Source organism: Mesoplodon bidens (assembly GCF_964165515.1).
Source record: "Mesoplodon bidens genome assembly, chromosome: 11".
NCBI classification, from domain to species: Eukaryota; Metazoa; Chordata; class Mammalia; order Artiodactyla; family Ziphiidae; genus Mesoplodon; species Mesoplodon bidens.
Window position 1 is genome coordinate 102190894 of NC_138167.1, and position 12096 is coordinate 102202989.

The following is a 12096-nucleotide window of genomic DNA, read 5'->3' on the forward strand; positions in this document are numbered from 1 at the left end:
TAAAAAAAAAAAAGAATTCATCAGAAAATGAACTCCTTTATTTTCCAGTTTCCAAATTTACTGGAAGGGTCTCTCCTATCAAAGACCAGTCTTTTTACTGTCTCAAGAACCAAAATCCCAGTTGTCTCTTTCTTCTGCAACATTATCAAACTCTTCTGTCCCGACTCCTTCTCTACCAGCCTAAAATGAGTACAACCGTCTCCCATCTTTAAAAAACAAAACAGAAACTTTCCTTAGCCCGTATCCTCCTCTAACTACCTACCCTGTTTTTCTGATCTCCTTCCTTGGAAAATTTTAAAAATTTTATCCTACATACACTATCGCTACTTAGGTATTTCCCATCCACTCTTATTTTTTTTAGATTAATTTTTATTGGGGTATAGTTGCTTTGCAATGTGTGTTAGTTTCTACTGTACAGCAAAATGAATCAGCTATACATATACATATACCCCCTCCTTTTTGGATTTCCTTCCCATTTAGGTCCCCACAGGACATCAAGTAGAGTTCCCTGAGCTATACATTATGTTCTCATTAGTTATCTATTTTATACATAGTATCAACAGTGTATATGTGTCAATCCCAGTCTCCTAATTCCTCCGGACTCCCTCTTCCCCCTTGGTATCCATACATTTGTTCTCTACGTCTATGTCTCTATTTCTGCTTTGCAAATAAGATCATCTATACCATTTTTCTAGATTCCACATATATGCGTTAATATACATTTGTTTTTCTCTTTCTGATTTACTTTACTCGGTATGACACTCTTTAACCCATTCCACTGAAGTCATTAAGTTGCAAACTGCCAAAAGGAACACTTTTTAGTCTTTATTCTGCTCTATCCCTTGGCTGCATTTAACCTCCTTGATCACTTTCTTTTTATTGAAATAATAGGCTTTTTTCTTGACACGAGTAACACCATACCCTTGGTGTTCTGCCTGCTTCTCTGACTATTTATTCCACCTCAGTCTCTTTTACCAGCCCCCTCCTCTTCCTTCAACCTCCAACTGCTACAGCCCTTCAGGGCTTGGTCTCAGGCCTTCCACCCAGAAACTTCAGAATCATTCCTAGGTACTTTTTCTTCCTCATCTCTCAACTACCACACTCTTCACCCAATCTATACCAAGGTCCATTTCATTCTCCCTTCAAAAAACATTTTGAATCCATCCATGTCTCTGTACATCTACTAACTATTTAAGCCTCTGTCATCTCTCACCCGAATATTAAAATATCTTCCTAATTTTATTACCTGATTCCTCCTCTCTTGGTACGCTGATTGCTCCAATCCCAATGTATTATTACAATTAGTCAGATAACTATTTTAAATATAAATAGAGCCACGCTACATCCCAGCTTTAAAACTGTTGAATAGCCTCCCACTGCACTCAGAATAAAACCCAACCCTCTTAAGCACAGTGCACTTTGGCATCCCACAATTAGCTCCTGCCCTCATCTCCCCCCTCATCTCTTGCCCCTACTAACGCTGCTCGTCTACATTAGTTTCTTTATTTTCCTTGAAAATGCTTAGTTCCTTCCCTCAGCCCTTTGCACAAGCCCTTCCATCTTTCTGGAATGATCTCCCCGGACCCCCACCTCTTTCTCACCCTTCAGAACTGAAGACACATGCATTCTTCCCAAGGAGGAGTTTCTAAACACCTAACCTAAAGTTACCTGACCCACCCACCCATATGTTATCATACAACGTCCGATTTTTTTCCTGCCTAGCATTTAGCACACTTAGTAAATAGGCCCGTATTTGCTCTTTTCCTTTTTAGCATCAATCTTATCCAGTGATATGATTCATGAGATCAGGAGGCATATCTGCTGTGTGTAGCATGCCCTGAATGCTTGTTATTTATCATAGTGTCTAACATTGAGCGGCTATGTAATAAATACGTGTGGAATAAATGAGTAACTGAACATATCTGATGGGTGAACAACGTGGATATAAAACTAAAGAGAGCTGATACAGCAAGAGAAATCACAATTTTGGTTTATTAGCACAAAGCACTAAGAAAAGTTTTTAACACTAAAATGAGTTATTGCTCTTAAGAGGGGAAAAATGATCTGTAACATAATCATAGAGAGAGACCTTGAGCAGAAGAGAAAAGATGAATACGAGAGACTGATTGCAAAAGGAAATGAGATGCAGGATGACAAATGGATATCCCCATTTCTTTGTGTGTCATACTAACACAGAGCCTTCTCTTCCATAGACAGAAACACAGAGGTAGATCAACATGGAATTTTGAATACATTTGAACCTTTTGTAAGATAGATAGATATCTATCTAGGCTAAGATAGATATCTATCTTATCTTAGGCTTACACCTCTTAAGCCACTAATTTATAACATATGGTTTTTCAGAACAAAAATTTTGACATTTAGATATGATAGGGAAAAGAAGTTGTATAAATGTTATGGTTCATTATTTTTATAACTGTTGAATATTTATAAATAGTTATGTTATAAAAAAGTAGAACTTCAGTTTTTTAAACAGATAAACACATGGATAAATATGTCATAAAAAAGCAAGTGATAAGAGTGAAATGCAAGAGAATATATGAAAAGTTTTCAACCTCAATTGTGATAAAAATATATACACTGAAATAGCAATATTTTACTTATTAAATTAGTAAGAAATTTATTTTGAAAATAAGACACAATGTTGTTTGCTTAGTGTATTGTAAAAAGAGAACTTCAAACTTTATTTCTACCATTATATATTGGCTTAATATTTCAGAAGAAAAATTGATAATATGCTTTGAGAAATGTAGATGAAAAGGCAATCAAAATATAATGGGAAAATCTATAATTTAAAAATTGTTACAGTGTTGTTTATTTAACAAAAATTGGAAAGCAATCTAAATGTTTGCCAACAAGGAAAAAGCTAAAAATATTATGTACATCTATGCCATAATACTAGTATTAGACTCTATACTAAAACCACCAAGCAATTATGAAAATGTGAGTAAAAAAGAAAAAAAAAAAACTTCCCAACCTAGAAGGTTTCTTTAGCATCAAAACTTTCAACATTGCCAAATATATACTTCTAGGCTATTACATGAACATTCTGAAAAGAGAACATAAAATAAGAGAAAAAATAAATTAAAAAAGGAAACGAAAGAAAACTGCTGATGCAAGAGCTAAGTAGATTAGAGAAAAATGCCTCTAAGGCAAGTTTATTGTACCTCTGAACTAGCAATCTAACCAAATGGTAACATTTACAAGGGGAGAGGGTGTTTGCAGATAGGTATACATACCCCAGTGTGTACAATTCACTGATGTGTATGCATTTACACGCATACTAATATACGAATATATCACCCATTAGCCAAATGTGTCAAATCATTTCACAAATACATTTTAAAGGTATCAAAAACATCATTTTATAGTATCAACCCTATGAGTTAAAATGAATAACATATCTTGAGCTCTTAACGAACAGGCAAAAGAAAACCAGTAAGAATAAGTTTCTAAAACCTCCCATTAAACCGGGTCAATGCTTGTGGGATGAACAAATAGAGATATATGTCATTACTAATGAAGGCTTTTTAGTTAATGCTATACAGTCACAGTAGTCAACTAACAACATTTAATTCAGAGGCAAAATGATAAGGATTCAGTCAGTAGCTGTATACAAGCAAATTCATTGAAATTGAGTTATAGAAGTTATTTTCTCTGATTGAGAAATATGAATAGCTATTGCTATTTAATTTTTTAAAGTACTTGAGTTTTTGTTAGAGATAATATTCTTGATTCTCAAATCCATGGAATCTTTCCTTAAAATTAATATTTTTCTCTATAGCATACTCATTAATTTTAGCTTTGTAGTTGGTCTTTAATAAGTTAAATGTTAATTAGGTCAAATCCAATGACTAAACCTCATCAATGATAGTATTATAATCACATGGTATTGACTGATCACAAAAAATTATTATGATGAGTTAACCTTTCTACCTATACCATACCTAAAACTGCACAGTGATTTAAGTGAAACACGGAGAAATTGAACAAAACCTATCTATGGTCATTTAATTTTAGATTAAGCATGATTCAGCTACTATCTGGATAAAAGCCAATAATATCTCTTCAGAAAGGAAATTAACTTTGACACATGGTCTCTGTTCCTCTGTTATTTTCTGACTTTTCATTTATCTAAAAACCTACATGCAAGGGAGCAAACACTCTTTCACAAACATAAGCTTGCAGTTTTCAAATAAAAATCCTGTGTACATATGTTAACATATAACTTCTCACTGGAACACAAGTTATTTAGTATGTTGTTGCTACTAATAATCCCTATAGCTTTGTGCTGTCATTACCTTCAGGCTATCAGAATTTTATGAGCACAAACCAATAATAATGATATTTCCCTTTTGCTTTCTATCCACACCTCATTGCCTTACATTGATTTGCATAAGCAATTTCAACCCTGATAATTGGAGGCAAACATCTTTTTGTAGGTTACCTTATGGAAAAGAGCAGTTAAATACTAATCAAGAGAAATCTTTCTTTATTCAACCATATTTTAAATGATATTGAATTACCCTCATTAGATAAGCAGGAGGGTGACTCACTTTCTGACATGGATTTCAGAGTGAGTTTATATCAAGTTTAGCAATGATCTTTCTTCATAATTTCAGTTCCCTGGTATTGCCTCATAACAACATGAAGAATGGTACTGTAGATCATTAAAACAATATTGTTTTGTTTGAAAAGAAAAAGCAGTAGTTATGTACTAATTATTTTTTAATAGCTACTGAGCCAATCAATGTTATCTGAGGATTTCAAAATTATAGCTTTATTCTTTTATTTCCAAAAAACTCAAAGAAAAATTTAAAAAATGTTACTAGGGGGATTAAAACAAGTAAAAATGAATTAAGAAAGGTTAAATTCATGTGAAACAATTCTATCTAAAAGAATCCTTATCTGAATTATTTACTTTAAAAAGAAGCCTAGAATACTTATGTAAGAACAAGGATTTGAGCTGTGGAAGCTTAAATTATAAAAACAAGGTAAAAGGAGTAGATCCTAATTTAGTGGATCTATACACATATACATTGCTACATATGGGTGAAAATTAATATATATGTACTTAAACAATAAGAAGCCTAGGAAATTAAAAATGTGAGAATTTCAGAAAGATTCAGCAATTCTTACAGTAATAGGGTTTGAGCATGAGGTGAACTAAGATGACACACAGAACACAGTGCCACCAAAGCCAACTGAAGAAAGTGATTCAAGGACTTCTGGATTACGACGGTGAATTGAACAACCACATCTAAGTTCACTCCCTCCCAAAACCTGACTAGAGCTACACTGAGTGTATGGGTGTTGTTTCTCTGTGACACCAAGATTTCTTGATTTTCTGAAATCTAGCGGTGGCTTTCCTGACTTTCACTCCACTAACCCTCCCAACAGGGTCAAAGCCAAATAGTCTTAATACTCAGATGATTAACTGAAGATTCAAGGACACTTTTGCACATCTAGTTAACAAATTTTCCCATCAAATTGAAATAGCTGTCCTAAATTAAAGTATCAAACCCAAATTGTCTAGCTAGTAAAATGCATTAAATGTCTTAGATGCAGAGAATTTGAAAGAAAAAAACTGAGAGAGCATTTAATTCTACTCTTGCATTTTGTAACTATAAAGTCAGAGGCCACGAAAGGTTTAGTTACTAGCAGAAAGCCCATCATTAATTAGAAACAGGAATAAGAATTGTTTCTCTCTACTTATTCCATTGCCTCTTGTGTCCCCAAATATGCCAGCTATTGATTTGGGAAATCGATTATGGAAGAGCAATAGCTATACAGAGTTTGCAAAAATACAAATATTTCTATGCTTTAAAAAATGTATTATTGGGCCTCCCTGGTGGCGCAGTGGTTGAGAGTCCGCCTGCCGATGCAGGGGATACGGGTTCGTGCCCCGGTCTGGGAGGATCCCATTTGCCGCGGAGCGGCTGGGCCCGTGAGCCATGGCCGCTGGGCCTGCGCATCCGGAGCCTGTGCTCCGCAACGGGAGAGGCCACAAGAGTGAGAGGCCCGCATACCGCAAAAAGAAAAAAAAAAAAAAAAAAGTATTATTTACGAGTGGCATACATGATCCAACAAGGGTTTAAGCTTCGTTTGCTGTGTTCCGCTTTCAATTTAAACATCAAAACAAAACGGAAGCTGACATTAATGGTAGTCAGGACTAATTTTTTATGACTGTATATACTGTCTATTACATTCTAAATAGATAGAATGTATGTTCTATCTATTACATACTGTAAGAAGTTTTGAGGCAACTTATTTTAAAAATTATGCAAGACTGAACCATTTAAGCATCAGACAAAATTCAAGAGATAAGGGAAGTAGACCAAAAAATCAAGAAGATCAGACCAAGGAAAGTTGTGATTATTCACTATAAAAGTGTTTACCACCAGACTTTCTGATAGCTGATCGAATAGATTTATGGGTACTAGGAGTCCCTTCCTACTGAAGGATATACGTGTAAGTTGAAACCTGAAATATGTTGTCCAATACAAAATATTACAAAAGTTAGAAAAATGTAGTTGAATCCATACTCAAATACTTGCTAAGTTAAATATAAACATGTGAACGGACCCATCTTTCTATATTATTATCATGTTTAATATACAAATATATTTATAGTTTATTTTATATCTATGTATACTTATTATGATATATCATATATTTATTTATATTATATTTTAAATTTATATCGTGTAAATATATCATATTTTATATATTTGTGGTTGTAAAAAATGTTTGCTTTGTTTCCAAAAGAGCTTAAGATGGTTAATTAGGATTTAAAAAATACAAGAGAACACAAGTTTTAGAAGAAACCACCATTATACTATTGTCCCTGTGTGAAACATCAGGGCTAAGGTCCAAGTACTAAAACAAAAAGAAAAAAAAAGGAAAGGAAAGATGGAGGAAGGAAGAAAGAAGAAAGGAAGAGAGGGAGGAAGGAAGAGAGGAAGAGGGAGGGAGGGAGGGGAAAACATATGAAAAATATACTGTCTGCAACTTGGGATGCCGACACCTATAAATCTAACCCTGGCTCTGTCTGCAAATATAAACTTCCATTTGTCAACATAGAAATATCCATGGTTAATGTAAAGGCAATTAATAGATTTTCCAGCAGAGGTAAGTGCTGACAGTCCAGATTAGCTCTTTCAACAACATGTAAACCAAGACTCCCCAGAGCCTTGTGGATGGGAAATATATTAATATCAACTCTGTGACCACTTAGTACCATGACATGAAGTGTCTGTTCAGGAGGTCATTTCCAAACTGTATTCCATACATCTTCATGCACAAGAGATGATAATTTATCACTTAGACGTAGGGATCTACTGTAAACTAATCCAAACTGCTGATGATACACTAAATCAGTTTGAGTGATGAATATAAATAAAGCTGCAAGGGAAGTACCGAAGGATAAAGATCTATCTGATCAATGAGATGTCACAAGGCAAATGAAATGCAATGTTGACAAACACAGAGTCCCACAGTTGAAAATTAACCAAATCAAGTATCAGAGCATAAAGGTGCACACATTAAAACAAGCTTCAAATGAAAATTTAATATAATGGGAGTCAGAGGGTATAGTCTAACTGTTTCAGATAAAACTGAACAGACTGGGTCAGTAGAAAAGGGTGAATTAAATATTGATGTATTTTGCATACTATAGAAATTGTGACAAGATAAAGAAAAATGTTGCAAAACAACAATCCTTTCCAGATAACATAACTATAGTTATTCAATCTGCCAAGCAAATCTATACACACAAGTGAGAAAAGAAAACAATAAAAATTGTATACAGAAAATGATTTCACATCAACTTGTGTAGCCCTTATGAAAGCTTAGATATTTTCTGGAACTGTACTGTCTGCTACAACTTCAGTGGGAAAAACAAAGGAGTGGGGATAAGGAAGGACGTTTCTCCAGGCAGTTGATATTCATGGAGGGCACACCTGGAGAAAAAAGGTTTTCCTAACTATGTGATCAGAATAGAGACTTTAGCACCCGCAAACAGGTTCAATGGAATTCAGCTATTCTGAAGGTGTCCCTAATGGGAAGAGCTGATTTTAAAGTAAATTTCAACCCGTGCTGGGACAATTCAGTAAAAAACTTTCTAAGGGAAATTATTCTTCAAGAAATTTATATATTTTTTCTCTGTTGTGTTAACGTATTTATAGCTTTGTCATAACATATTTAACTCTTGCTTTGTATTTTATCTTTTGGTTTATTTTGGGTAAAGATAGAATTACACTACTAAAATATGACCTGATCCCATATGTAGTTTATTTAAATTTCAGAATGAAAAGCTTACTAAGAACAGCTAAGATTGATTGCTCTCTCTGTCTTAGCATAATTGTATTTCAGGTGAACATCAATTTACTTTAAAGGACACTTCTAAGTAGAATGCATCATAAATAATTCATCAATCACAGCTGCTAGGAACATCATTTACTCCAACAGATTCAATGGAATAAAAGTTCTATTTCTCTTTATTTGCCTTCAAGAATTTAAGAATCCTCCTTTTCTAAGAATCTACTCCCAGATTCCATACATCATACTATATATGTATTATAATAAAACTGTTTCTTTTTTCCCCCTTTATTTAAAACAGTGCATTTTCTAATTTAAAAAACATTTAACTATATTTGGAAAAAAATAACAATCTACGTATGTCAACATTAAAACAGCAAACAACATAAAAGGCACATATCTGAAAAAAAAGCGTTAAAAATTTCTCAAGTACATAATTCTAAGAAGGCTAACATAACGTTTTCACTTTATATGAACTTTTAAATGGAAGAAAAAGGAATCAGACTTTCATAAAATATTGTATAGAATACTTAGGATCTAATATATTTGAAAATTACTTCAGTTTTAAAATGCATATTAAAGAGATTCTAAATGGTATAATGGTTGGAGTTTTGTGGGTTGGTATGGAATTTTGTCTACCACTTTGATTTGTCATGTGGAAAGACACTGCTTACCTTATTCATCTTAAAGTTTTCCATCAAATTCAGCATTTTTTTATTAACAATTTCCCAAACTGTGAAATATCTTTAAAATAAATACATGTGCCTGATGGCACACTGGTTGGGAATCCGCCTGCCAATGCTGGGGACACGGGTTTGAGACCTGGTCTGGGAAGATCCCACATGCCACGGACCAACTAAGCCTGTGCGCCACAATTACTGAAGCCCGCGTGCCTAGAGCCCGTGCTCCACAGCAAGAGAAGCCCTCACACCACAGCAAGGAGTGGCCCCTGAAAGCCCATGCGCAGCAACGAAAACCCAAAGCAGCCATAAATAAATATATTTGGAAAAAAAATAAATGCAGGAACAAGGAAAAGTGTAAGAGAAAATAGAAAGCATTTTACTTACTTGCAAACCCCTCTGAAATATTGAATGGCCCATAAAATTAGCCAGCATTCTAATTAAAGCAGCACCCTGTAAGAAAGAGTATTTTTTTAAAAGAAAGAAAAAAACATTTCAACCAAGTCACATGATTCTAAAATTATTCCATACCCATAAAAAATAATTTGCTTCATTCATTCATGCTATTTTATTCTTTAAAATAGTTAAGAAATAAGAGAATTATGAATGAAATAATTCACTTAGAGGTAACAATTGCATTTTTTGTTTTGTGGATCTAAAACTTTTGTGGATATAAAGCCAATGACTTCAAAATAGAAGTCTCTTGGATAAAATCTCTCAGAGCAATAATAAGCTGTAATTCAGGAATAATAAATATTTTATTGAGCATTGTATATGACAAAGTTAATAAAACATGGTTCATGTACTCACAAGTTCATAATCTAGTAAGGGAGGGACAACCATGTTAATAAATAATCATGTTAAAACATAGCTTTGAAGTAACACAGCTACATACCCTACCCCTGGTTCAATCAAGAATAATTTAGCCAAAGAAGTGGACAGTAGGAGTGCCAAGCAGTCGGACTGCTTGGGTTCAAATCCTGGCTCTGGCATTACCCTCCATGCTTACCCAGGAGAAGTATTTAACCCCTCTGTTCCTCACTTTTCTCACTTGTAAAGTGTAGGCAATAATAGTCCCAATTTACTATGGTTGTTCTGAAATTTAAATATATTACTGTATGTAAGTAGTTCAAGCTGGGTTTGAAAAACAGTAACCATGATAGAAATATTAGCTGTCAGTATTATATCAAGCTAATGATTTTTATTTCCTGTTTTTTTTTTCCTTTTAGAGTCTTCTATAAATCCATATACAAGTAGAACACTTACGTGGCTGATATAAATATTTAGAGTAATAGAAGAAAATACTAATTTAAGAGTCTATCTCACTTTGAGAACAGTTATTTTATTGTAGAGCAATATCAGTGCAAAAAGGCTGACATGAAATCAATATGAAACATTCCAAGAAATGATGGCTAAGCCCGGATGATCACAAATCTGTATGTAAAATATAAATAAGCCTTCAAGGAGATATTTCAATCTGCACCAAATTGTATGAAGCAGTGAATTATAAGCAGCAAAAGTTTAAATATAAATGATAGCCTGGTTTTAAGGGAAATAAATCCCTTTATGACTACATTTCCCACTTCATACTCATTACAAATTCATACCCATCAATAACTAATTTCTTACCAGGTGTCTCTTTTTTATAAGAGAATCATAAGAACCACATATAAACTCATCCTGCCTGGGGCTGGACTGCAGCAGCCAGTACAGAGATGTAAGAATGAATTTCCATTGTTTGTTACCAGAATTGTTTCCTGTAATTCCAAATTTTTAATGCAGTACAGTACTCAGGCTCCATGAATCACCATTAAAGAAATGTCTCAAAAACTTTCCGTCATCACCACAGTTGCTCTCAAAACTGGTATTTTATTCATAACTCAACAAATGATGAACTGGACAAGCCATAGAGTTGTATGCCTCTTCTGGTATATCTTCTCTTTGCTTTCTTTTGCTTCTTAGTCTGCATCTTCTGCACACTTGCATAAATCCATAAAATATAAGCATTTATGATTCAATCTGGGGACCAGGTTAGAATTCCCTTTAGAACTTATCAACTCTGCTCCTTGAATTTCCTTGACAAGCTCCCCTCCTATATATTTCCCAATCTAATCTACCCACCCTGAGGGTGGAAACTGTCAGTTCCGCAGAAAAACTAACCCTTGCCACCTGGGGCATGAGGCAGAATCTCGAGTAGCCAACTCAAACTTTCCTTCAGTACAGAATAGCCATCTTCAGATGATTTAAGTGCTTCCCTCTAGGCAATAAAGACTTGGTCTCTTGTCGGGCTGTAAAAACTATCAATTTAGCATGGGCTAGTGGCAAAAGAGGTCTTCCTAACCATAAGGAATGTGCCGGGCTTCCCTGGTGACACAGTCGTTGAGAATCCACCCGTCAGTGCAGGGAACACAGGTTCGAACCCTGGTCCGGGAGGATCCCACATGCCGGGGAGCAACTAAGCCCGTGCACCACAATCACCACAATCACTGAGCCTGCACTCTAGAGCCTTCGAGCCATAACTACTGAAGCCCATGCACCTAGAGCCTGTGCTCCACAACAAGAGAAGCCAGCGCACCACAAGAAGAGTAGACCCTGCTCGCCACAACTAGAGAAAAGCCCACACGCAGCAATGGAGACCCAATGCAGCCATAAATTAATTAATTAATTAATTAATTAATTAATTAATTAATTAATTTAAAAAAAGGAATATACCCATTTTCCTGTCTAGGCTGAGCTGTAGCAGAGTACTAACAGGAAAGAAAATCTGGAAATATAATCAACATTTAAAAGTTATAGAATATTACTGAACTCCCTATTATTATTATATTGTATAATTTAATTAACTTTTCAAAAATATGTCTGTCTTGCCAATTTGAACATTTTAAGTTCTCCAGAGTAGTATGCATGCGTTCTTCTATATTTAACTAGCCTTTTCTTTCCAAAGCTCAATTTTAAAAATCTCTATTTCATAGAACTTCATAGGCAGATGGGCTCTCCAAGTGTTATCATGCAGCCAACACATACTAAGTACCTACTATATACAGGTTATAACAAAGATTGTACCTCTTAATGCAGG

General features: G+C 34.6%; 1 protein-coding gene across 1 annotated transcript in view; it reads right to left on the reverse strand.

The window, feature by feature from the left end:
* The window catches only part of TRHDE (thyrotropin releasing hormone degrading enzyme), a gene marked incomplete at its 5' end in the record, with an annotated part of 390730 nt that overhangs the window by 98990 nt on the left and 279644 nt on the right, over nucleotides 1–12096 (reverse strand). Inside the window, one exon of the mRNA XM_081249500.1 lies at nucleotides 9408–9473. Coding sequence (XP_081105626.1) covers nucleotides 9408–9473 — 66 coding nt within the window. The remainder of the gene's footprint in view (nucleotides 1–9407; nucleotides 9474–12096) is intronic.